Source organism: Erithacus rubecula, assembly GCF_903797595.1.
Source record: "Erithacus rubecula genome assembly, chromosome: 4".
Classification (NCBI taxonomy): domain Eukaryota; kingdom Metazoa; phylum Chordata; class Aves; order Passeriformes; family Muscicapidae; genus Erithacus; species Erithacus rubecula.
Window position 1 is genome coordinate 36,804,984 of NC_136686.1, and position 25,896 is coordinate 36,830,879.

At 38.7% G+C, this 25,896-nt stretch overlaps 1 protein-coding gene across 11 annotated transcripts in view; it reads left to right on the forward strand.

Moving 5' to 3' along the window:
• The window catches only part of GRIP1 (glutamate receptor interacting protein 1), a 303,224-nt gene that overhangs the window by 79,830 nt on the left and 197,498 nt on the right, over positions 1-25,896 (forward strand). For 4 of the 11 annotated variants that reach the window (XM_079303911.1, XM_079303917.1, XM_079303922.1 and 1 more), the window contains exon 1: positions 11,683-11,851. The exons of 5 other annotated variants lie outside the window; for them this stretch is intronic. In XM_079303911.1, coding sequence (XP_079160037.1) covers positions 11,719-11,851 — 133 coding nt within the window. In that variant the 5' untranslated portion in view covers positions 11,683-11,718. Of the gene's footprint in view, positions 1-11,342; positions 11,852-25,896 lie in introns of those variants that run through there. 2 more of the 11 variants (XM_079303921.1, XM_079303914.1) reach the window with 1 other exon arrangement.

The window sequence follows — 25,896 nt, forward strand, 5'->3', positions numbered from 1 at the left end:
CCATTCCTATGTTCATTTTGCAAAAAAGAAAAAAAAAAAAAAAAGGCATTGGAGCACGCATCAGTTGTGTGTGCAAATACACTGTGTAAAAGGACTGGAATATCTTAAAGCAAAGTTGGATTTTTTTCCTCCAGCTCATGCAGGCTTTGGTTTTGCAGATACCTGCCAGGTCTGAGCTTTGGGTCTCATGAGTAACAGTTGATGCCATCGAGGATGTGAGCTGCAAAAAACAGGGTCATTCATTCCCCACCTGTCCTTTCATGCTACCATTTCCTTTTGGTTGTTGTAAAGTAATCCCTAAAGCTTGAAATCAGAATCTTAGCAAAAACCCTCCTTCTAAGTCATAAAAATCATTAAATAGTTTGGGGTGGAATAGACCTTAAAGATTATCTAGCTCCAACCCCCAGAATGGGCAGGAATGTCACCCTCTAGATAAGGTTTGTCAGAGCCTCTTCCAACCTTGAACATTTGCAGGGATAGGACATCAAGTTCAGACTGTGGGAGTTTTCCCCACTGGCCTCAATAATGCCAGTATTCAGAGAAGGTGTTTTTAAAAGCAAGAGTAACCAAAATTAAAAAAAAACCAACAAAACAAAACCATAGAGACCAAGAGAGAATTTGGTCAAGATATTTTGCATTTTAAATCCAGAAGCAAATCATGTACAACTTAGATTGAAGCTGTGTCTGTTTCCAGACATGGTGGTGTGGAGCTTGATTTTATTCTTTGCAGTCTTTCTGATTTCACAGTAGCTCTATCTCTGTATGGAATCAGTTATTGGGATAGGTGTTGGTGGGGTGGAGATGGTGGATCTTTGAGAAGGGGATCATTTGAGACAAGAAAAGAACTTAGAAGCAGCCAAGCAGTACTTCAAATTAACATTTGTTTGCTTTTTCTTTTTTCTTTAAAGATGCAAAATGCTTATTTTTCAACTTCTTTGTTTATTTACAGCTCATTAGAGAGCCTAAGTCCTTTTCAGAGTTTTGCAATTCTTATTCAGTTAGTCTTCTTATTTAGTAATTAGACTGGGGAAAAAAAGATAAGATTCAATAAGATTTGAAGTGGTAATGAATCATTATGTCTTGTAATTGAAGCAGGTTTTTTTTGGCAACTAATTAATTTTAAAAGGTATATATATTTGGTTGTTTGGTATAGTACATCAAGTGCAGTAGGGGTATCAGAAAACAATAGCTATCCCTTAATAAAACAGCACTGGAATTTTTCTTTTAGTTTTCCCTTTAAAATAAACATCAGAGTAGATTTAGCCCACATGAAAAATCCTGATGAATTTATGCCTGTGTTTTGTAACATTTCATCATCCTTTCATACAAGGCCATATATTTTCACTGGCTTCTTAAACAGAAAACTTTTCTTTTTGACAAATAGCATACAGATTTACTTTTTATGTTTTGGCAATAAAAAATAATTCTAGGAGTACTACATATACATAAAAAAATTAGCTTCTTTGTTGTCTCACCATTTTTAATTTTAGAACTGAATTTTTCATAACAGTTCAGGCACATTGTTCAGTAATGCACTTTTAGCGACTCTTAATGCATTTTGTAAAGTTCCTGTAAAGTGAAATTTCAGTAAATGTGACCTAACTTTGCAATTCTGCAAAATGTGTAACAAAGGGACTAGCAAATTAAGTGACTTCATCCATCTGTGGAATATTTCAAGGTCACACCTTTATTGGCTACAAGATTTCTAACTAAAAAGACAGAGGATGACAGTACTTAAAGTTTGATAATGTTTGCTTACTAAGCGTGAAATGAAATTTAACAGTGCAGCATGTCTACATGTGTAAATTTATTGTGGTTGTTTAGAATTCTGGGAAAATGAAATGTCAAGCTATCACTCTTGGCTTCCAGGATGTGATCTTTAGGCCCAGCAGAAAAGTTCACTCTAAACTTTTTGTATAATTTTTTAAAATGTATTTCTGAAGTGAAACAAAACTCATGGCATGACTGCATGTGAAGTCAGGATGTGGCAATACCAGCACAGCTGGGAGTATCTGATGCAGCAGCTGCTCATTGTCATAGTCCTTGCTGCCACCAGGCATCATGTTCAGCTCAGTGGGACAGTGAGTGAGGTTAAGCTCTTCAAATATTGCTAGATTGACATCCTGTATCATAGCAGTACAAAAGTTGTGTCATCTACACCTGAATAAGTAGTGCATGAAGTAATTAGCAGGAAATACAACTACAAGAGTAGAGGTTAGGATGGTCAGAGATCTTTTTTTTTAAGGGATTGAACTCGGGCCTAAGGGGATTTTTTTTTTTTTTTTTTTTTTTATTAAGGAGAAAGAATTCCAGAATAGTTTATTAAGGAATCTTAATTGTCAGTCAATACCATGTGATACTCTGCATAAAGTGGTATAAAATCAGGGAGAATGCATGAGCGTGTCTACAGAATTGCTTTAGTGCTTCTGAGCAAAAAGTTAATGGTTGAGTAATCCAGATACCAATAATTAACAAGTTTGTAAAATGCAGATTCTGTCTGAATTTGCATTTTTTAGAACTACAGATGTATTCTGAGCATCTGAAAGAGTGAAAAGATTTCTTGGGATATCTGCAATAGTTACAAAATTCTTTGGGATAGTAAAGTTTTAGCTGTGTCAGTTTTGCACGCTAGCTGATAATGATTTAACTGGTCTGTGCAAAATTTCCATGATATTTTGTTTTACCATTTTGTTGGTGTTAACTGAGGTCTCTGAGTATCTTGGTCTCTTGAATCTTGAGATTAATTACAAGCTCTGTCACTTGATGTATGTGTTAGGAAAAGGAATTTGCTCTTTGGGCAGTATATTCATTTTCTGTGACTTTAATCATTAACAAAGAGGAATGCTATGTATTTCTTGATATGCACATTTTTACTCATGTGACCAGATACATAAAACAGTACAAAAACTCCAGGAGCTGTGAATTCCCAGATTATAACCTGTATAACAAGACAGAAGCAATGCCTGAAGCTGTGGCTCTTACTGAAGAGCACAGGGCAGAGTGTGAGGATGGAAATGATTGTTAATAAGTGTTGTAAAGTGGATGTGTTAGGGATGACATCTTGAGAACAGCTTAAAGCATTTGTATTTACCATTGATGAGGAGTGCCACAGGAGGGGAATGAGGTAAATCCTGATGTACAGAGAGCATCACTAAAGAGAAGTTTGAAAAATCAGACTATTTTGTCTCTGCTGGGTGTCACAGAATGTAAATTCTAAGTAACCTTTTGTTTTGGAACTATCAGCTTTCAAAGAGAAGAAGCCTCAATTATTCTGTTGCTTCTGAAATGTATGCTGAGGTCAAGGATCTCATAGTCTTTAAAGTAAAATCAGAATTATTTGTTACAGCCTTTATTATTACCCTGAAAAGAGTGCAACACCGAACAAGTGATTATATTTAGCCCCACAAATTTATATGGCAAAGTTGTTATTGTTTGAGTGAATTTACAGCAGAAAATGTCAAACCATATAGCAGGAGTAAATGAGATTCAGAAGCCCGGGATGTGATGCTTTTTTTTTTTTTTTTCCCTCTTTGGTTTGCCTCTTAACATTCAAACACAGGAATGCTGTTCCTATGGAGGACAGAGCAGACAAGTTTGAAGTCTGTGCATTTGCTTTGTCTGTATTTCCTTTGTTGGCATCTTAGAAGCAACATTTGGCAGATCTTATTTTTTGGTTTTTTTTTTTTGTTTTGTTTTTTGTTTTTTTTGTTTTTTTTGTTTTTTTTTTTCATTTTTCCTTTTTCTGTTCCCCTGGATGGAAAAAGGTGGACTTGAACTAGGAAACAAATTGCACACTGAACAGCAGAACCTGTTCTGTGCCCTTTGGAATGGGGACAGAAGGGAAGTGAAACTACATACATAAAGAGGTGTCAGCAGCTCTCATTTCCCAAACTGCTGTTTGGCATGAGGGAGATGAAGTACCACACTAATGTTCAATGGGCCTTGCTATTGAGAGCTGGTGGATGCAAACCTTGATCCTGCAGTGCTGTGGACACATACTTGGGCCTCATTACTGGGAGGTTACATATGAAGCTGTCCTTTTTGCCTTTCAAGTCTTTTTACTGTTCTTTTTTACTTTGTGTGCTTTGCAGTTTCAGATTGTGTAAGGACAACAGGAATTACTTAAAACTGGATGTGGAGGGTATTAAAAGAGAAGGATAAGGGTTAATCCATCTGAAAAACTGGGTTCTTCATTGCCATCCTGTTGGCCTGTGCCTCTAGGGCAGTGGACTCCAGATGGATGGTTCAATTTGCATATATATTTACATAGTCTTTTATTGTAAATTCATGTGATCATAATGAGGTATTTCTCTGTAGTAGTCTTTCCTTGACAGTTAGGCAGTATTTTATTGAAGTCAGAGCTCACCTACAATAAAATATTTGTATTTATCTATTACATCTTGACCCTTATAGAACATGGAGCTCAGGATACAGTTCAACTCTCTGTATGCCTGTTGTTTTTTTTCCCTAGAGGTGCTTCTCTATTACTGTAATTTCATAGTTGCCTCCAGAGTTTTTATATTTTTCCCTTCAGATTTCTTTCCTGTTGCCCATCTTTTATTACTTCTAACTGCTCTTCCAATTTATTAGACAACTTGCAGAAGTTGCAATAATTGGTCCATCAGAGAAATGCAAAATATACGACCGGTGGACGTTTTCAGTAATGAAACATAACAAGGCTTTTACTGCTCTTCACAACTAAATATTGGTAAGAGAAGAGGGGGAACATAGCAAAAAGTATCTTGCATGAACTCTGATGTGTAAAGAGATGTTGAATGATTGATTCTGCCATGACTTACCTTAAATCTCACACAACATATTCAAAGAGGTCTTCTACTGTCAATTAGCTGTGAAATCCCACCTTCTGCAACCTTGTTTGATGGCACACTATATCTCCTGTGGTCTGCAGCTTAAGAAAATATTTTGATGCTTTTATTTTAAGAACTTCATTTAGTGTATTAGCTAGGTATTTTTGTTCTGGGCAGCTGTAATTTCATAAATTAATTATTCATTCTTTCCAGTGCTCTTACGTGCATTTTAATTATTATTAGAGTTGACACATGCAGTTGATGAAGAATCAAAAATTAGGGAAATATTTTTACTCAGGGAGGGGTAAAAACCCTATCCATATTCTAAACCACTTCTTCATATGTATTTCATTGTTGATTTGGAATATTCTTTGTGCATAGAACTGACACAAGATGCAAAATCTTGGTAGTGTTCCCTCTAGGCTTTTTCTACGTTTCTTTAGAAAGATAAAAACACCTTTAATTCAGACTTTCCAAAGAACCGTGTTCTAGTTTTAGTATTTAAAAATTTCAGTCTACTGCTTTAACCCTGAAGGGGTTTTACATCTGGTTGGAATAGTTCTCTGCTTAGCTTTTCTTGTAGAATGATTAGTGTCACAAAACATTAAGGAAATTTGAACTTTTTTGGTACCTAATTTTACCTGAGCAGTATTTCCTTGGTGGTGGTAAAGTCAGTAACTGTTAATGCATATTTGTATATTCTAATTAGTCACTTACTTAAAGCCAAATAGGCTAGAAAAGCGAGAAAAAAATAGAATATATGCAAACGGCTTTAGCTGAATTGAAGGGGAAAAAAAAAGTGTCTTTTCCCCTGAAGCATACATTCTGCATGAAATTCAACTTGACAAGTGACCCTTTCAAAGCAGTGCCACAAAGATTTCTCCATATATGAGAGGCAGCATTCTTGTATTGTACACACAAGCAGTCCCCCAGTGCCCTCTAAATGAAAGTAGCCTCTTCCTCTATCCTTTGTGTTCTGTTTTACCCTCATTCCTCTGTTGGCATTCACGTTTATGAGCACACTTCTATGTGAGAAAATTTTGCAAAAGCAAAACCACTGGGAATGTGGTTTATACAAAATAACATGTATGGTAAAATACAATAAAGAACTGAAGTCCTATATTTTGTTTATTTAAAAGTATTGAAAATGTGTGTTCATTTGCAAAAAAAAAAACCAAAAAAAGAGTGAAAAGAAAAAATATTTGGCAATTAATTGAATTTACAGCTATGTGACACAAAAGCTGAATCCCAACTCTCAAGTCTTGCATTAATTTAGGAGCAGAAGAACAAAAATGGTATATGATTCTATGTGAGTAATGAATAACAAGAATGTATGACTTGTGAATCTGAATGTAATGCATTAAAATCAGAGCAAACTGATAATTTAACAGTGTATATAACAAGTACCAGATATTAAAAATAGCAGTAGTGGGTCAGCAGTATTTCACCACCATCCAGTTCTCCTGCAGCAGCATTCTAGAGACAGTGCACTGTTTGTATGCGTGATATAAACTGTCAGATGGGAGAGAGATGCAGTGTAATATTTAGTATGTCCCATGCCTGCAATGCTCTTTTCAGATGTCTTTAGGAAGAGAATAAAACTTGTGTTGAGAATCTAGCTTGACAGAGGGGTTTTGGGTGGGGCACTGGTCCCTCAGGGGATGGTGGGCTGCTGCTAGGTACTCCTCACACACAATATTGGCTTTGTACAGCACTGCTTCTGCATGTACTTGCCATATGTTCTTACAGAGTGGAATAGATTGTTGATTGCAGGCATTTTGTAATTTTCAAATTGATAAGCTCACATTTTGCAGCATGGTATTTAGGGCAAGGAGTGGAAAATTGCAGCCTTGACATGAGCGATTATTGCATGTGAACAAACATCACTTGAAAATCTAGAAATATAGGCAAGATGATACTGTAAGATAAATAAGGGGAATAGTTCCTTTGTTAATTATTGCTGGTCTTCAAAAACCATGGCAGCAGATTATCAAAGACATCCCTCAGTTGAAGGAGAACCAGAGAAGCAGAGATTGGTTCTTCCCTTTGAGGTTTGCTGTACCTCTGTGCTTTGGGATTTGAGGGAGGTGGGGAAGAAAGGTGTTTCCTCTATTCAGTCAGCCTCCAAGACCTGTTTATATTAATCTTAGTTTTTGTATTATCCATGTGTGATTCTGTGGGTTTTGTATTATCCATGTGTGATTCTGTGGGTTTTTTCACAAGAGTAATCTGAATCAGGTAGATCTCTGTACCTGCCATTGTGTGCTCTCTTTACATGGTTGCCTCCCAGTGAGGAGCATTCCTTCCCCCAGCAGAAGACTTTTAGGGGCTGCCCAGAGAAGCAGAAGGAGATACAGGAGGGTTCACCTGTCTAAATTATTCTTCTTTTAAGCACTGAAACATACTGATTAACAGGGTGCAGAATACCTGCCCAAAACTGTTAATATTTGGTGCCTATTCCATTCTGTATTTATGGTGCAACACATTAGAGAGTCTTACTTCATATACAGGCTCTGGTTTCAAAGCATCATGTTTGCAAGTCCACTCAAATGGAAATACTTGTTAAATATTTACTACCTTAGTGTCTTATCCTTGGATACCATGATATTTTTCCTGCTGCTTTTCCCAAATACTGGAGAAAGTGCTGTAGAAAATAAGTATGCCACTTGTGAAAGTTTGCCTTGATAACTGTAGAGCTAATTTTGTGCAAATAAAATGTTAAATGCAGATATTTTACGTGATGAGAAATCTAATCTTTGCTCTGGGTAGGGTATAAAGAGAAGTTAAAGTTTAAATGCTGACATCTGTGTTCTAGAAAATTATCCATGACTGCAAAAGCATTTATGCTTCAGCTCAACTTTTCAAAAAGGACTGTGTTATTTATGTGTATTTTATTATTGTTATGAAGTCTTTTCCAGTAAATCACTGGCTTGAGACTGATTCAGTTTGATGGAGCTCCTCCTTAACTTAAACAAATTAATTATCAGAATGGAATATGCAAATATTATCTAATCAGTGCCACTTGGCAAAATTTTTGTTATGCCAATAACCATGCTGTAGACAGCATGACAACCCTTGCTTCTTCTAAGGGGTCCCCTTGGAAATGATAATAGAATGCTTGCTTTTATTGGGGTAGGCAGAAAGGATGAGCCAAAGAGCTTCAGACATATTACATTGCAACTTTCTGTTGTGGCATGAAAACACCAGAAAATTGATTCTTCAAATTCGAGTTCAGAGACAGCTTCAGAATGTAAACCAACATCTAATTTTATGCCCTCTGGGCATAATTATCCTATTCTCTTTGTCATTAAGGATGAAACTCATTGTCATCTCTGATGTTTTGCATTTTAAAAATTTGAAAGCCAGTGTTTATTTCTTTCACTGCTCGTCCTGTACAATCAATATGCCTTTCTGAAACTGCCATTATGACACTATTAGGTTGTGCTTTTTTATTTCTTTTCAAGCAAAAGGTTGCAAGAATCATGTTCATTAAGAAATGAGTTCTTATCCACAAGGATGTAGAAGGGTGAAGCCTGAGCAATGGGGAAAGCAGTAGTTAAGCTGTTTATTCAGGTTTTTTTCTAGCTGCTGTGTTTATGAAACTGAGTTCTCTGTGTATACCTTTGAAAGTAGGACTATGATTAAATATTTACAGGTATGGCATGAGGAGTAGCTAATAAATGTCTCCAGTATTTTCAGGAAACAGTGGCAGGGGTATGTAATGCATATGAAACAAAAGTTTTGTTCAGAAATCTCACAAGTATAATAAAGCACTTAATTCTCTGACTTGTATTAATATATAACAACAATGTCCTCAGTTCAAGTATTTACTTTTCTTTAAATTTCCCCAAATACCGCAGTATTTTAGGTCAGAGAAAATCCAATCAAAAGCTTAACTTGCTCGTTGTTTTTTAAAAGATATGTAAAAATCCTGAAATTATGTGTCTGCTGTTTGTATTCATGTAAAAGGAAATGAGTGTATGATTTACATGCTGTCAGGATTGTTGGTTTGTGCATTAGACTGAGGGCCTGCTTCTGCATCTTTGGAGTGGGAGATGGAGCCTGGGTTTTGTAGAGAGCAGTAGGAGGTGGGATAGAGTGAAGTGCAGCAGAGCTTGAACCCCCTCTGCTTGTCTGAGGAGAGCCTGTGCTCCCCCATAGCCCCTTCACACTTGACACATACCATAGGTGGGAGCTAATACCATGAGCACTGGCCAGTAATACCATTTCATGCATTTTTTTCTGCTTTACTATAGCAGCTGTATAGCTGTGTGATGCACCTCATGAGCATGGGAGAGAAGGGGAGGTCCATTGCACAAGGTAGTTAATAATGGTGTACTTTCCAAAGCTCAAAATTTGCCCAATCTTACATTGGTTCTCTTTAGAAAGTGGTCTGGCTGATGATGTCCTGCACCTGCTGCTTGTGGTACAACTTCAGATCATTTGGTTGCTCCCTTCTCTACTTATTTGCTGTATTTGTCTTGTTATGGAAAGTCTCATTGGCGTGTGCTGGGGTCCAGGGAAGGTGCTTCTGCTGCAGCATGTTGAGCAACAGAGGCACTGGAAAAGTTGTATTTACAACAAAGCCAAGTGTGTCTGCTTGATTCTAGTTTTCAGCTTTCCTTTAGAAGACAGTTTGAGATCCAGAAAGTTATAAATTTTCTCCTTTTTCAAAAGCTTTATAATTTTTAATTGAAATTAATAATTTTACTTCATGGAGCAGTGATGGTTGGAAGACTTCTGTCTTGACTGTTTCTGGCACCTACAAATACGTTTTCCACATCTGTCAGGGAGAGCCCTCAACAGGGGCAACAAACCAACATTTCCTTCTCTGAAAAGAGAGAGTGCTGCTTCTGCTGTAGGCTACATTTTTGGTTTTCATGTTTGTGACAGTAATGTTTTTGCTGCTTGGTAGCAGAGCACAGAAGAGATGCAAATTGAAACCTTCAAAACATACAGTGATCCCTTCCTAAAGTCCATAGGTGAAGTTTTATTGGCTATTTTATTTTTGATAATATGCCTGTGATATTTCTCTAAGGTCTAACCATTTGCAAATTGTGTGATAAAAACAGACTTGTAATGAAACGCAACCTCCTTATAGAAGTTTCACTAAAAATAGTTCTGGTGGTGCCCTGGGGGTGTTCATCAGCTAGTGGCAGTGGCTGCATTTTCACAGTGGGAAAGTAGGGCTGGTGAGGTCAAGGAGGATGAGTCTGTATTCCTGTGGGGAGCTTGGCAGGAGCATCCGGGGTTTTTGAGCTTTTATGGATAAAATGAGTGTGGATTTTGACAACATTGTTTTAAAATACCTGGAAAGCTGGAACAAGCCCAGAAGAATTCCAGTTCCATCTATCAGTGTGTGTGTGTTTTAGGATCCTCAGGTATCAGGTCTAGCTGACCTTTACTTATAACTTTCACATGTTTCAAAAGGTGAGAAAATCCCAACTTAATATTGATAAATCTCTGCATACTTCTTTTGAAACAGAATTGGTAAGTTACAATCCTGTTTTTTGCTTTATTTCCTCTTTTATGCTTTTGAAAACAGTGCCCTGGTTTACTCTTTGCAAAATGACTCACTGAAATGTCTGCATCACCAGAAACTAATCCCTGCTCTGCGTGTTTTTCCTTTTCCACATGATGAACCTGTAAAATCTGTTTTACAGTAAGAGTTTCTGACTTCCTTATGCTCCTAAGTGCAAAATGCTATCTCTTGGGAGCCTGGATGCAAGTGACTGTGTTCAGCACATAGTTTGACTGAAGTGACTGACTTGTGCCAAGAGACAGGAGAGGTCCTGCTGGACTAGAGACTTCACTGGGCTTGCAGGAACATGATTACAATAGATAAACCCCTGACAGATGTCAACGTGATAGGATTCAAACAGTCACCGCTTTTGTTTTTGTGCGGGAGGGGAACTTCATCAGAAACACGGATGAAATTCCAGCCTTATCTTAGGGAATGCATGCAGGTTTCAGGCACGCAGCAAGAGAAGAGAGCCAGCGCCTTTTCAGGCTTTTTGTTCTCTCGCCCTGCCGCACCTTAATTTGAAAGTTTTTGAACTCCGCTGGGATTTGAAATGAGAATTGTCATAGTGTGCTTGTGATATCGCTTCCTTTGTTTGCCTATTGCCATATACCCTGGCCAGCTCTGTAGGAGACCTGTCTGGAGTGCCTTTTAATGTTTAGATCTGGCAGTGATTAGAATACACTAATGCCCAGTGGGTATATGTGTCATTTTTTAACAGCTGCCGAGCTTTCTCCCTGCTGCTCCAATTAACACATTCGGCACACACTTGCCGGTGAGTGGGCTGTGTGTATGGATTAAACCACTTTGCGATTTATTCATCCAGTGTATGAGATGCCAGAAATGGATTGGCATGTTTCCTGTTCTTGCAATCAATGAAATCAAATGTGCTCCTGAGCCCGTGCCCGGTAGATATGAGGGCAGCATTTAATTGGTGAATAGAAACCTGTTTTGCCTTGAGATATGGTTCAGTCCATTGACTAACATCTATCCCCGCCTCCCAGCCCCTCTTCAAATGATGGAGACACAGGATAGGGAGCTCTCAGTGCTGGGCTTCCCTTGCTGGCAAGCAGGTCTCTTCAACTTTGTCCTCTGCTGCTTAATAACAGCTTGAAATCCTGAAATTCTCCTTTTGCTTCAATGCTTTCCTCCTTTATTTATTTTCAGGTTGAAATATTCCAGTCGGTAGATTTGATAAAGTGTGTCTGTGTGCCCTTTTTTTTTTTTTTAAAGGGAAAACACTATGCTTGGCAGTCGGAGCTGAGCTAAGGGAGGGGTTGTTGAATGGTGGGGGAGCTGGTGGGAGCCGCAGCTCTGCCCGGGCGCTCGATTCATGCTGGGACAGCTCTTTGTGAAGCGCAGGGCGAAGGGCTGTGACTGAGGGAGGACATGGAGCGCTTCTTGGGCTTTGTCAAGCAGATAAGGAGATCGAGGAGAAGAAAAGGCAAAAAGTACCGGCCAGAGGAGGATTACCACGAGGGCTATGAGGATGTCTACTATTATGCCTCAGAACATTTTCGAAGTAAGTATTTTGCATAACCTCATTTTCCTTTGGCTGTGATAAATGTTATGTTGTTAAGGTGTTTAAACTCCACAAATACGTACAGTGTTCCTCCCTTGCTGGAACCTGAGCCTCATGTATGTATTACAAGTCAGTTCCTGTGAGAGCTCTTTCTGGCTCTGCTGCTGCTGAACAATACAAAGCATCTGAAGTGGCACAGAAGCTCTCAAAGTAAAGAGGGTCTGTCTGCAGACCCTGGTGAGATTTCAGATGCAGTTAATCCAGTCTGACTGCTGGAAACCTTTTGTTAAAGCACTGTTTTGAGAAGCGATTAGCGTGGCGGTAGCCCTTGTGGAGTGCCTTTGGAAGGCTGTGTGGATATTTTTAAAGCACTACAGAGGCCGTGAGCACTCATTTGTAAGTTGCAGTTGGTGATTAATGTTTGGTATTGAGGTAGAGTCAGTTTACTAAGCCTCTGCTGTGACCTGGTCGTCTCAGTAGTGAGTAAATTGAGTGGGCTGGTTCCTCGCTGCAGGTCCAGGACCACTCCTGGAGAATGAAGTGGGGATATTTTTTGCTGGCACTCACGTGTTGGCACTCAGCAGCGCTGCCAAAACCAAAATAAACCACCTGCTCAGAAATCCATGTAAACTGTATGCTGGACCCTGCACCTTCTCAGAGTTTGTCTGCTTGCCTGTCAGGTTTCAGAGCTGCTGGTCTGCCGTGGTGTTCTGGAGGAGAGGATGTGGCCAGAGGTGCCACAGGGATGGTGGGAAGGAGGGAAGCCACACTCAGCCCCTGCCTGGGGTCCTGTGTGCCACTGTCAGGGCGAGCTGGTGGCAGTAGAACCAGCTGTGAGCAGAAATTGTCTGTTTCTGCTGTTTTGGCCGCTGGTTTGGGACCTTTGCAGTGGAGTGCCTTGTTGAGCTGCTGAAGTTTGATGCACTTTTTTGTTGTTCTGTACCATGTGAGTGACTGTCAGTGTCTTTTTTGCTTCATTTCCACTTTGCTGAAATAAATCATAACTTCGCATTTGTTTTAAGATAAGTGTGATTGTGCCTTACAGCATCAGAGAACTGCTATCTTGTGGAAAATTAGGAAATTAGTTATTTTTGCTGTCTTTATCATAGTATGCCATATTTGCCTATCTCCTGAAGACTGTTAATGTAGGGTCCTTGGTTGATTACTGCGCTTCTTGCCACAATTTTGTTCGCTTTTAATTTTTAGGAAAACTTACTGTGCTGGTAATATTAAACTATGTAACTAATCTATGTGGTCAAGAGACAGTTCTTGCAAGAAAAAGATCTATTTGGGAGGCAGTGCAGTCATAATGGGTAACATAGTGGCATGAATTCTGCTGCACAAAATCTACTACACAAGAACTACAAATTTTACATCTGTTTGACACTGAAAAAGTTGAAAGTGATATATGTTAGTGAAACCACATAACTTTTTTTTGCTTTAATATGAAAATCAAAAGAACATGTCAAAGCCGTATGTCAAAATACTTCCCTAGCTGATTGTTGTTGTTGAAGGTCCTTTAAAGAAGAGAGCAAAGCCTCTCCAAAAACTGTCAAATGTAGTAAGAATTTCTTGAATGACGATTAATAAATTATTAGCTCTTAACATAATGTATGGCACTAAGTTTGAGCCAAAAATATATTAGGTTTTTCCTTTTACTGTACTTAGAAAATAAAAGAATAGTATACACTTCAGCTTATGTATGTCTTAAGTATTTCAGACTGGATGAAATGTGTGTCAGATTTTGAAGTGATGCTTGTAACAGTGTTCAAGTAGTCAGATTGAATTGAACTCCAAATAGCACACAGCCCTACGGAGCTGGATGCACAAGGAGTTAGCTACTTCTCACAGTTACTTAAACCAAACAGTCACAGGAGATTTGAGCCTTTATAGAGCTCAAGCACAGTTCTTCCTCAGGTGCTTTTGTCTGGTCTTTCCATGTGCTTTATATGTCAGTGTTTTGGTTGGATAGGTGTGGTAGTTACTTAAAGCAAGAAGTGTGTAAAATCTGAAAAGATGCTGCTGGTGCTGCTATAAATGCTCTCGACAAATTCAATTTCATGTGTTTGGGACAATGAAGTGTTTCATATTTAATTTAATTATGGTCTGGTTTTGCACTGTTTACAGTACAAATTTAGAGTAATTGCAGAGCTTTTAATAGCCATTCCTTCTGTAGTTGTTTGCTTAGAAGAATGTGTGCTTGCAGGAAAGATTATATTTAATGTTACAATTTTTAGAATATCAAAGCTAATGAAATCAAATGCCTATTGTTCATTCAACTGAACAAAGCTGTAGCTTTTTAAAATTTAGTTTCCTTTCTCTATGTTGTTAGGCATCCCTTCTCCATCATCATTTATGAGTTATATATCCAATTAGCCAGTACATTTGAAGATTGTCTGAGACAATAATTTTATGAGCTTGTTACTCTCTCTCTCTTCCCTCGCTTGTAATATGGCTTAGAGTGTTGTACAGAGAGGCAGAATTAATGGAACAATGCAGAAACTGCATTAGAATAACTGCAGGATCAAACAAAGACAACAAAGTTAAAACAAAATAGGCCTCTGGGAATCACAGGAAAAAGGTGACTTTAGTTTGTCCTCAGCCCAGCTCTGCCTGGATATTGGGATGTTGTTGCTCCCACTGTTTGGTATACTGTCTATTTCTCCAAAGCTTTGCCCTGGAAGACCTTATTAGATGTGATACTGGGACACAGGTGGATGAAGGGAATGTACAATACTGCCTAAGGCTCCCTGGGTGAAAAAAGATACCCCAGCTGCTAAGGCAGATGTCTTTTTTCTTGGACATTTCATCCACTTGTGTTCAGTTAATGGATAACATTATTTTGACTTACAACACTCTCTTATCTTTCTGAAGTGTCTGTGCTATGTAATGCTAGAAAAACTAAAGAAATAATTTTGGTATGCAAGCACTTATTAACATTAGTAGTGCAGGCATCCTGCTCACTTCAGTGAGACTTTGCAGTGTGAACATAGTGGGTGATGAAATTGCTGCCCAACCTACTCAGATAAGTTGGTGCTTATTGTATAAAACATTTAAAAAAGCATCCTACTTATCTTGAGCAGCATTACAGTGCTGCCATTCAACCTGTTCCTTAAAATGTAGTTTTGCATGAAAAAAGGCCCTTGTTAAATTATTGCAAAGACTCTTTGCAAACTAGCATGAATACTGTGTAGCAGAACTTCTTGGAATGCTCCCAGGTGTGACATATATCCTGTTGCTGAAGTCAGGATGTTGTGCCAAGAGCTTTGAGTTTCAGCCTAGACTTGAGTGGGAGTGTGGTTTTGGGACCCAGCCTGACTTGGTCACCTCTGACCAAAACAAACACTTCTTCTCACAACCTAAAATCATTTCAGCATAAGTCTTTATTTTTCAAACTATTTGGAAGGATTTGCATTTCTTCCAACTAATTTTGGAATTTCACAGATTTCATGAAACATGCAGGTCTATTTTACCTTATTTGTGTTCTGGTGTCTGTCATCCATGTCCTGAGAGATCTTTTTTTTTTCCTCATTGGTGGTTCTTCTTTGTATGATGTTCTTCTCACCATGGTTCACAGCATAGTCTGTTGGCATAAAGATTTTACTTTCTGTGTAGATGCAATGACGATATTAAGTAATGATCACAAAAAGCAACGTTTGAAGAATTCTGCTAGTAAACACCCACTAACCTGAGAGGTACCATGATTTTTGCCTTGACCTTAAAATGTTCCCTTTAGTTACCAGGGTGCAATGAATAACTTTCTTCTGTCCTTTGTCAAAGCTTAGTGTATGTTGTGTAGCCGGGCATTGATATGTTGGACGAAGTAATCTACCATAGTCTGCATCTGCAGTGAAGTCATGTATCATTTCCCTCTCTGATGCCATCTGTTAATTATTTCACAATTCTGGTGTGAGAGTCATCTGGTTCCTCAGTTTAGTACCATCAACCTCTTCAGATTTGTTCCCTAAATACATGTGATGGTCTTCCCATTTTTTGCCCTTTGCCGTCCCTGTGTCATCACTGGGAAGTGAAGGATAAGTGTTTGACCCCTAGCCTAGCAAATAAGGTAGAAAAGGAAAAACTGAAGGTTTTATATGACTCAGAATTGAAAATGTTCTCTTTGACTGAAATCTGGGAATTATTAAAATTAATATTGTATGTATGATACACTTCTTGGGATGGTGTCAGCAGAAAAACTCCACTTGGGCATTCTTCTCCAATACAGCTCAATGTTATGGTGCAGAAACTCCCACACCATGGCTGCCAAAATGCTGAGAATAAATGACTTTGAATTTCATACCCAAGGTGGTTTTAAAGCTGTATTAAATACATAAGACAAAGCACCAAGGGGAGTGCCATGCCTGTGGTTTCTTAATGCTGTGGTCAGTAGCAACATCATTCTTGTCAAGATTTTCTCCATTTGGTAAATTGGTACAAATAATTCTTGTTTGCAGCAATCTCACAGATTTGATTGGCGTTGTGGAAGAGTTAATGGTTTTATGAGTCATGTGGTGACAAGGGAATTGAGTATCTCTTGCTCAAGTTGCAGAGATGTTAATTGATCCTGAGGATGAGGAATGCAGGACAATTGCTTTTAATTTTACAATGGTTGTGTGTTGCTAGTTTGCAGGTTATCTTGATGTGCGTGTGTGTGGGGGTTTTTCTTCACCCATCACAGATCTTGTCATGTCAGTACAGTAAAATGTCAGCTTTCATAGAAACTAAAGTATTTGCTAAAGCCTACAAGAAAAAAAGGCTTGGTAACTTGAGTAGAGGATATCGCAGACTTTGAAAACACAATGAAAATAATATTTAAAAACCCTAAAATTTATTAATCCTCTTATTTCCTTCATCTTAATAACTGTTATATGGTTGTTGGAATCTGGAGATTTTCATTCATGGACTACAGGTCTTGAGTATTTCTGTTTTCCATATGCCAGTTTTTTCCTGAGATCTGGATAGCCCCAGTGCCTCCAGTTCATCATGGGTGCTCTGCCCATGTCCAGACAGACTCTGTCATCACAGGGCTACCACCCAGTGTCAGTTTGCAAGCCAGCCATGGTGATAAAGGAAGCTGCTGTATTTGAGCTTTGTTGCTGGGACAGGTGGTGACAACTTCCCCATTCAGGGTTTTCTGAATGAAACAGAAGTGGTAGCAAATGGTGTTGTCTCTGCTTCCACTGCTAAGACTTCCAATGTAGCAATTGCAATATTTTCCATTTTGGTTAAAATTCAGGCAGTCATTAAATAAGTGTATGCCCACATGCTGTTTCTCTTGCTTTTTCATCTTCTTCAACACAGATGTTAAAAATTGTTTAAAAAGCTTTTGTTTGTTTGTTTTAGTTTTTTTTAACAATTGGTCATTACAGCTATGCAAATGCATTGTATTGCAGTTTTATATTTCATGACAACTATCCTCTTATAGAGAATCGCTTGACTCTGGTGAGTTGTGTGTGTGTTTTGAAGAGGATCCCATTTATCTACCATTTTTCTCATTGTGGTTGCTAGTGAAAGTGTTCTTTCCAGTGGAACCCAAGTGGAGGAAAAGAATTACATACTATTTTCATTTTATAGACAAGCAAGCTAGTAGGAGTAGATAATGAAAAGACTGTTAGCAGCTCTTCAGCCTCCCACAAAATTACTCAGGTTTTCTAAGCCCATAAAAAATATGCATATATTAAAATCTTTTTTTACTTCTTTTTTGTTTTATGTTACTTAAAACGTGTAAGTCTTGGGATGAGGCTTGTGTTTGTAGATATTTGGTCTGTTTGAACAATGGCTTTAGCTGCATTATGTTGTTGATATAATTAAAATATAATAAATTGGTGTTGTTACTTGTGCTGCAGTAATGTGATTCCCAGCCACACAGTCTGTTAGCATGGCATCTAAACCCAGGGCTGTGGGGCTCCCTGCTGGACTGGGGCTCTGCATCTCTTCTTGCCAGGTGGATGTGTGCTGGTTTTGGTGATACATTTTCATTATTTTTGAAACAGGCCACAAAAGCCTAGTTTTGTTTTCTTCTTAAAACTGTGGTGCAACAGCCAGTAATAAATTTGTTAGTAATAAGATAGCTTTTTCAAAATGACCCTTTGTGGCTCTTCTAGAAGTGGCCCTTAGTCTCCTGGGGCAGCACAGAGCATGGAGAGTGAAACATTGCTTTGGAGTCACTTGAGGGAAAACTGCTTATTTATTTGAAATAATCAGACCTGAGTTATATAATTCTTTGCATGAAGTGGAAACATTTCTCCCTGCTAGCAATTACGAGTGTCCAATTTCTGTGCTACTTTTCATTAATTTGCTTTCCAGTCCTATTCTTTACTGAATAACTAAAGATCCTGATTGTCCCTGCTCAAGAAATTTACTTGTTCTAGGTCTTCCTCTTCTTATAGTGGCTGCTTGTAAAAGGTTGTGCTTTGGTGTTTTAGAGAATTTGGCACCCTTTATATTTTAGTGTGTCTAGAATCTATGATGTTAGCATTCAGACAAAGAAATTCTGAAATCTTTGCTTCCTACTTCCTGAAATGATGTGCAAGTCCTGTTTTAATTGTGACTTTGTCAGTTTACATCCTGAACATGTAGTGATATAATTATTTTTCCTTGGATTTTGTGAAGTGAATGAAAGACCAGGTTTTATGAACTAAGATTAAAGTGAGAAGTAGAAGCAACTACTGAGGTGTCAGTTTTAATATCAGCCTTCTGTTCCAATGGAAAACTTGAAACAATTAATGGAACAAAGAAATAATGTAAGTCCCCTGCCAACAAGATTATAAACATTTATTGAATGATTGTTGTGTTTTGTTAGCAGGGCATGGCAGGAGCTGTCATTGATCATCATCATGAGTATAAACACACCTGTTTACCTGTTACTATTTCTGTAAGACAAATGTGGTGGTGCTCATTGTATGTGCAGAAATTATTAGGCAATTTTGTTTCATCTTTTTCAGCAGAAAAGCACAGGGGTTGTGTTGTGACTGGGTACAGGGGTCCACAGTGACCACACTGCTGGTGATCCAGGCACCTTAATGCTACAGATTTTGTTCAGAAGGTTTTCTATTTCATTCTGAAATGCAGGAAATGATACACAAATCATTCTGAGGACACATAGTCCAGATTTAAAAGACAGGAAAACTGAGGGTGTCTCTAGGACCTTCATTTGGCCTCTCATTAAAGAATCCTTAATGAAGGACCTGACCACTTCTGCTGTAGTGCTGGTGTGACAGAGGCTGCACTAAATCCTGTCAGGGCTCATCCCTCATTTTCCTCACTTGAGAGCATGAATTTGCAGATGTCTGGCACCAGTTGCTGTAGCCAAGGGAGGTTTGGTTTGTATATACAAAAATTACATAAGCCTCAGTAGTCTGAAAATCCAGCCATAAGGCATCTCAGGCTGCAGCCTTTCAATTCTTGCATACCTTTGATAATCTCCCTCTGGTCTGGTTTTCTGCCTATGAGATGGGGTTAATGGTGCCTCTCCTTCATATGCTGTGGAAATAAATGAGTGTTTGCTAAGCTAGCAAATGCTTCAGTGATGAGCACCACAGAGGAACTTGGGGAGAAATTAATGTCTGTCTAGGGCTTGAATAGTGGGTGGGAATTAAGGTATGGAATTACATTTGGAGCAATGAGGGGAAAGCGAGGTCCTAAGTAATTTATTGGGTAGTTATAATTTCTTTTGGGCATTGAAGGAAACAAGGTCTCATGCAAGAAGTCGATCAGGTAATTAATGATTGTGTTGTAATGCATGTGCAAAAGGAGGCCAAGTTGAGAAATTCTTAAATCTGGAACTTGCAGTTTGCTTCTTTAATGGTTTGTGTGTGTGTGCACATGCAGGCAATAGAGAGCATGGAGCAAGCAGTCCCCTGGGGTTTAGCATGCTGTGAAAATTTCGTAACAATGTGTTGTGGATGTAATATTTGCTATAAATGAACCAAAATCTCCTTGAAGTTAAGATGTAGAAGTAAATTTTGATGAGTGGCCATAGGATCTCATCCCACGTGTATCACTTCAATGCATTCTGTATTAACAGTTCCTGTGCTGACACTGTGAGGGAACACTGTGAGCAGCTGTGGAACAGAGGAGGGAGGAACCAGATTTATTTTTTGGCTGTCTCTGGGCATTTTGATGATAAAAGACGCTTGAGGTGACTATCTTTGGAAAGATTACCGTGGGAAGAGCCAAACTTTGGAAAGCAGAAAGGAGAAAAAAGAGATTTAAGACAGCTCTGGGGGAAATACTGTTTGAGTTAAACTGTGAAACAGTGAGTGAAATAAAAAGTACACAGATACAATGTGAAGTATTAACTCAGTAAATTGTTTGGAAGTCTGTTTTTAATACTTCCTTTGGGTGTGTTTAACAAGCTTTGTGGCTGCCCAGCTCTATTTTATTTTGATACCATTGTCCTTTCCCAGAAGGGTAAAGCTCCTCATTTAATAATGCATTCTGTCAGTATTCTGTCAGCTGGTAGCATCTCTATTAAAAAAGAAAGTATTCACAATGTATTCCAAATAAATGCAGTAAAAAATGAATGGCATGCAAAGATGTATTAAATACAGAGAGATACATGCTTTTTTCTCTTGCTTTCTGTAAGCTGGAGTAGGAAATATTTTAAAGTCCTGATGACCTCCTACCTGCACCCCATGTGTAGGAGCCCAGCTGAGCTGTGTGGTCACCAAGAGAGGAGTCACAGCAGCTGCAGGCTGCAGTGCCAGCTGTACGAGCACCGAATGCCTGGAAATCGAAAGGGATGTTTGCCACACTCTCTGATAGGGACATTGCATCTGACAGCCCAGTTTAGGGAAAATGCCTGTGAAGGAAAGTTGGGAGAGAGCCTGGATCTATGGCAGAGCACTGCCAGCAGCAGCAGTGCTCAGGTCAGTTGTCAGTAAATCTAAATACGTCTGGTGGCATTTACAGTTTGGAAGGCAAGAATGCGGATTTTCCATTGCGTGGCGGTGGAATGTCACGGGGCTTGTCATGAAAATGCTACGCTCCCTTTCATTGCAAAAAGGAGACCAGAATGGCTTCTGAAGTGAAGAAACCAGAGGTGTTCTGGCTGGTGGTTATAGCTGCCCATCAGTAATTAAATAGAGTGCAGTGTGGTGGTGGAACTCTGAAATCCCCAGGAATTTAATGACGTTTTGGTAGTCTCTGAAATGCTCCCTCTGTACCTTGGCCCATATTTCACCAGATTTGCAGAGGAGTTACACAGGCATCCCCAGCACTTTTAAATCTATTGGCATTCATTCTAGAAGGAAAAAAAAAGAGAAGTCATCTAAAGCTTAGGTTAATTATGATTTGCCTATGTTTTTTCTTGGTTTACACTAAACATCTCACAAAAATAGAAATGTATTTGTGAATGTAGTAGGTATTGATAACAATCAGCTGCTCTCCCAATTGTCATGTGTGTCTTAGCTGGCTTCTGCAGGCAGGAATACCCAGCCCTGTGCTACAGGAGAACAGAGAGGAAAAGGTTTGTCTGCTGGAAGAGCACAACCATCCCTTTAAAATGCTGCCATTCCCAAGCATATCACAAGGGATGGAAAATGCACTGAATGGTTTTGTTTAGTAACTGGCACTTGATTCGTGTGCTGCAATTCAGTGTTTGTGTTTTTTTGTTGAGGGGGTAGAAAGTAGTGCTCCTTTCTAGTTTATTTTGGGTTTTTTTGGTATCTTTTTTTCCTTCACTGCTCCTTTGAACTCAAGCTCTTATAACAATACGAAAGGCTGTGGATTTTATAGGGCAGATTGTGTCATGCAAATTGTTTCCACAGACTGAGCAAAACTGTTGAAGGCTGTTCTAGTTACAGCCTGGAGTTTGTGGTCCTTTGTCTTGTGCAGATAATTGAGCTTTTTACAGCCACATGTCCATTCACAATAGGTTGTTTTCTTCCTTTTGGATAGTGAAGGAAGTTTATTAGCTGTTGGTTTAAGTCTTTTACAAAAATGTTGTTCATGGCATAATTATTAGAGAGGTTACATCAGTGTGAGTAGAGGAGCAGGACAAGGTAACACACTGCTCTTTGGATGAAAATAGGTTTAATATATAGAAAAGGCTCAAATCTTCTCTCTTTCTCGCAAAATTGCAATTAAGGCAATTTTTAAAATTCCCTGAAAGCAGTTGATTAGAATTCATTCTTACACAGCTTTAATATGTTGGCATTCTATGCACTGGTAAAATGTCAGTGGATTTTCAGGTAAGGAAAATGTAGTTTTGGTGAGTGAGCTCTTATTTTGTGATAAAATGTCTTGGAAGTCTTGATGACTTGGTAAGTATGTCTTACATGATTAATTAATGAAATGGTAAATACCAGCAGTTGTATGCCTTAGTTTTGTGTAAACTACCACCAACTGACACAGGGATGTGTACAAATAAGGAGAAAAATGTAACTTGATTTTGAGTACCCTACACTAGGTGATGAATAAACACTTACAATCACTTCTGCTCGTTTTAACTGCTTATCTAAATAGTTAAAATTATTCTTGAAATTACTGGTATTATTTTCTTGGTCACAAGTTATATTTTTTTAAATGCATTGCTAAATTAAGTTGAAAAAAGACTTTGAGAAACGAGCAATATTTTAAAATCTATAATAGTTCGAGAGGTGAATTTTCCCGAGTTTTTCATTTGATTATGGTACTCTTAGAAAATGATCAGTGCTTCCCAGAAGATCACTGAATGGTCTGTCTGTCTGTAGGCTTCTAAATTCAGCTTGTGGAATCTGGAAGGTTTATCCAGTTTTGAAGTCCAGTCTAATATAGTAACAAGGATCATAGTGTGGAAAGAGGGCTTAGGTGATAATATCTAAATTAGAGAACACACATATTGGCATTATATACAGCCCACTAGGTACTACTGTGGGCAGCTTTTTTTTTTTTTAAATCCTTGCCCAACCCCCTTTCTCTCTGCTGATGCATATAGTTCTTTAATTCTTCTCCTGGGCCCTTTAATTCTTCTCCTTGGATGACCCTGTTTTCCTGATTTGGGTTTTATTTTTTTACCTAAGTAGAAATTTTATATATTTTCTAAATTGCATACATGGAGCTCCTTTCTCCTCACGTATCCTGAAGTCCTTTAAACTGCTTGAAAAATAAAGTTCATGACACACAATACCTCCTGAATTTGCCGTCTAATAAAGATTTTTCTTGCAGTTTTGTCATAAAATCAAACCACTGGTGCAAAGGGGAGAAAGCCAACTCATCCCATCTGCAGTCATTTAAACCCTCAGGCAGGGAAGGCTTTCTGGTCACACTCAGACAGGAATGGGTGTGTTCAGAGGTGTGTCTCTCACTACTGCAAAATGAGAGATGCCTGCTCCTGGTCTACAGTACATGGTTTACTTGTAAAAAGCATAAGTTACTTGTAAAAAGCATAAGTTACTTGTATTCTGGCTGCCAGCTGCTCTTTCTGCTTACTTATTTATTTAAACAGACTGGTGTGTGCTGCTCAGCGAGCCAGGGGATGGTCAGCTGTTAAATGTGACAGCACAGTCTAGAGCTCAAGATGCATGTCCTGCCTTTAGGCTTGACCCAAGGCCACTGGGGATGCCTTAACTGAAGGCTAGGTCAGAAAAATGTGAATAGGAAGCTGTCTGGGAAAGAAGCAGAGGAAGTGGAGTTCAAGTAGCCTTTGCATCTGCAAATTCAGCTGTTTTCGTCAGGGGTTCTGGTCTTGGGTTTTAATGTGTTTTTCTGTGCATCTTAAAATGCATGGGGAGATTTATTTGTTTGTTTATAGCTGCTGCATGGAAAACAAAGCTCTCCAAAATCTGTTTGCAGTAATTGCACTTTTTGTGCTTGGTGTTTATTTTATCAAGCAGATTTGCAGAGCTGACAGTGGGAGGTTTTTTTGAGGTTTTCTATTGTCTCAGCTGTGCCTTGCTGTAGGCCAACTAAAGGCTTGGTCCTGCAAATGCCAGGCATGTAATTCCATTAGTGTGACTAGTGCCATTGGTACAGCTTTGATATAAGTCTGCAGTTGGGAACCTGAGAGAAAATGGTGTGGGTGGGTAGAACAAAATGTTAATTCTAACAGTTTTTTCCCAGTGTTTGTTGGCTGTGTTGTGTTTCCATACTCTGTACCCATTTCTGACAGAGATAAAACATCTTTTAACTGAGAGATCAGTATCTCTGTGTTGTTTCCTCTAAGAGAATTTGTAAGCATGGTGGTTCTGTTTCATTTTGGTTCTCAAGGAAATTGCTCAGCCTTCAAAAACAAAGACAATAGGAAATAATGTTCTACATTATTTCATATCAGTGAATTATTTTAGTCTTGTTCATTAAAGCTGAGGAGGAGACCCTGGTTCTGAAGGACCACTGTTGACAGGAAACACTAGCCTGGAGCACAGACTTCAGTAATCATTGATTAATATACTTTATTGCTGATTTCTTTTCTTTGAAAAAACAGTTATTCTTGCCAATATCTTTTATACATGAGCCTTTGCTTAGAATTTAAAATTGTAACCTATAATAATATTAACATTTTAAACTGTGTAATGCTTGCTGGAGGGCAGGAGGTGGGGAAAGAAGGAAAAGAAAGACAAAAAGTGAGACTTACTTGATGCTGACCCTAAAATGCTATTCCACTGGAGCAAAACCTGAAGTTGATAGATGTATTGTAGTAAATATTAAATGTGTTAAATTGCCTGCCAAGTACAGTGATTTTTTTATTTATTTCATTTTTATTCGCTCTGAGTTAAAGTGGTTTTATATGGAGTTTTATAGAGGATATGACTGCTGCTCTTTACTGTATGAAAGACAATTGCTGTTACAGAATCCTAGCAAATGAATGTGTGCTCCCTTTGGTAGGAAGGCCAGTGGGGATGCTGTAGCTGTTGACTGATTTTTGGATAGGAGTGAAGTGTATGTGCACACAGAAAATGCACATGGGGTGAGTGACAGCTTGAGGTTCTTTGGTAAGGTATGAAAGATTGAAAATGTCAAAAGATGAGTTCTGTGTTTATATTGATCTCTTTGCTTAGAGCAGCTCAGTGTTGTTTCTTCAGATGTGTGAAAAGAAGGACCTGAAGAACTTGCAGCCAAGCAAGCTTTTGAGGTGCACTCACTGTAGAATGAATCATTTACATCTGGAACTTGGGGCTGCAGCAGGAGATCGAAGGTACAAAGCTTTGGTCTCTGTGTCTGCAGTTAGATATAAGTGTAATGCAGAACTGAGTGACTGTTCTTGCTGTGTGAGAGTCCCATTGGTGTCTGTGGGGCAGGGGGGAACAGGCATGGGCACTCCTGAGCTTCTCCTGGGAGAGCAGTTGTTAGGGGCAAAAACCCTCAATGCTGAAATTTCAACTCAGATATCTCTCTGGGTGTTTGTGTTATATATATATTTCAGAAATCATGACTTGATTTTTGAATGACTTGTTCTCTTTTCTGCACTTATTTCAAGAGCAGCATGTACAAAATCCCCTTATGGTGCTCCTTAAGTGTAGATAAGCCTGCATTTCTACTCAGCGAACCTGTTTGAATTGTGAAGGGGAAAAAATGAGCCATCTCCCTAACAGACAAAGTTCCTGTATCCTCAAGAGTTCAAACATCTTCAAAACTACTTCAGACGTATTTGGGTTTTTATCTGTACATTATTTTATTGGCTTTTTTTTGCCATAGGATATAAGAAAGTAAATATTTATTTGACATGGAAGCATTTTTCTGTGTTGTGTGTTGGGGATGCCTCCCTCTCAGGCTTGTCTGCAGGCTGCCTGACTGTCCCCTGGGGGTGATGCTTCTATGCTGCTCAGTATCTGATGGACAGCACTTGGCATGTGAGGACACCAGCAGCTTCTTTTACTAATATTTTCTAATTGCTGATAAATTGTGAAGTGAATCTCGCCCTGTCATTTCTTGAAGAATGATTGAAATGTTGGAGAAAATTTTGGGAGGATTTTTTTCCTCCTTTTTTTTTTGTCATCTTTGTTTTTACTTTACTGGTAGTCTATATAGTTCAGTTTCAGGTGGGAGAGGTACTTGGTGGGGAGATGCCAGAGACAGGAGTGCCCATGTCCATTTCATAGAATCATGAAGGTTGGAAAAGACCTCTA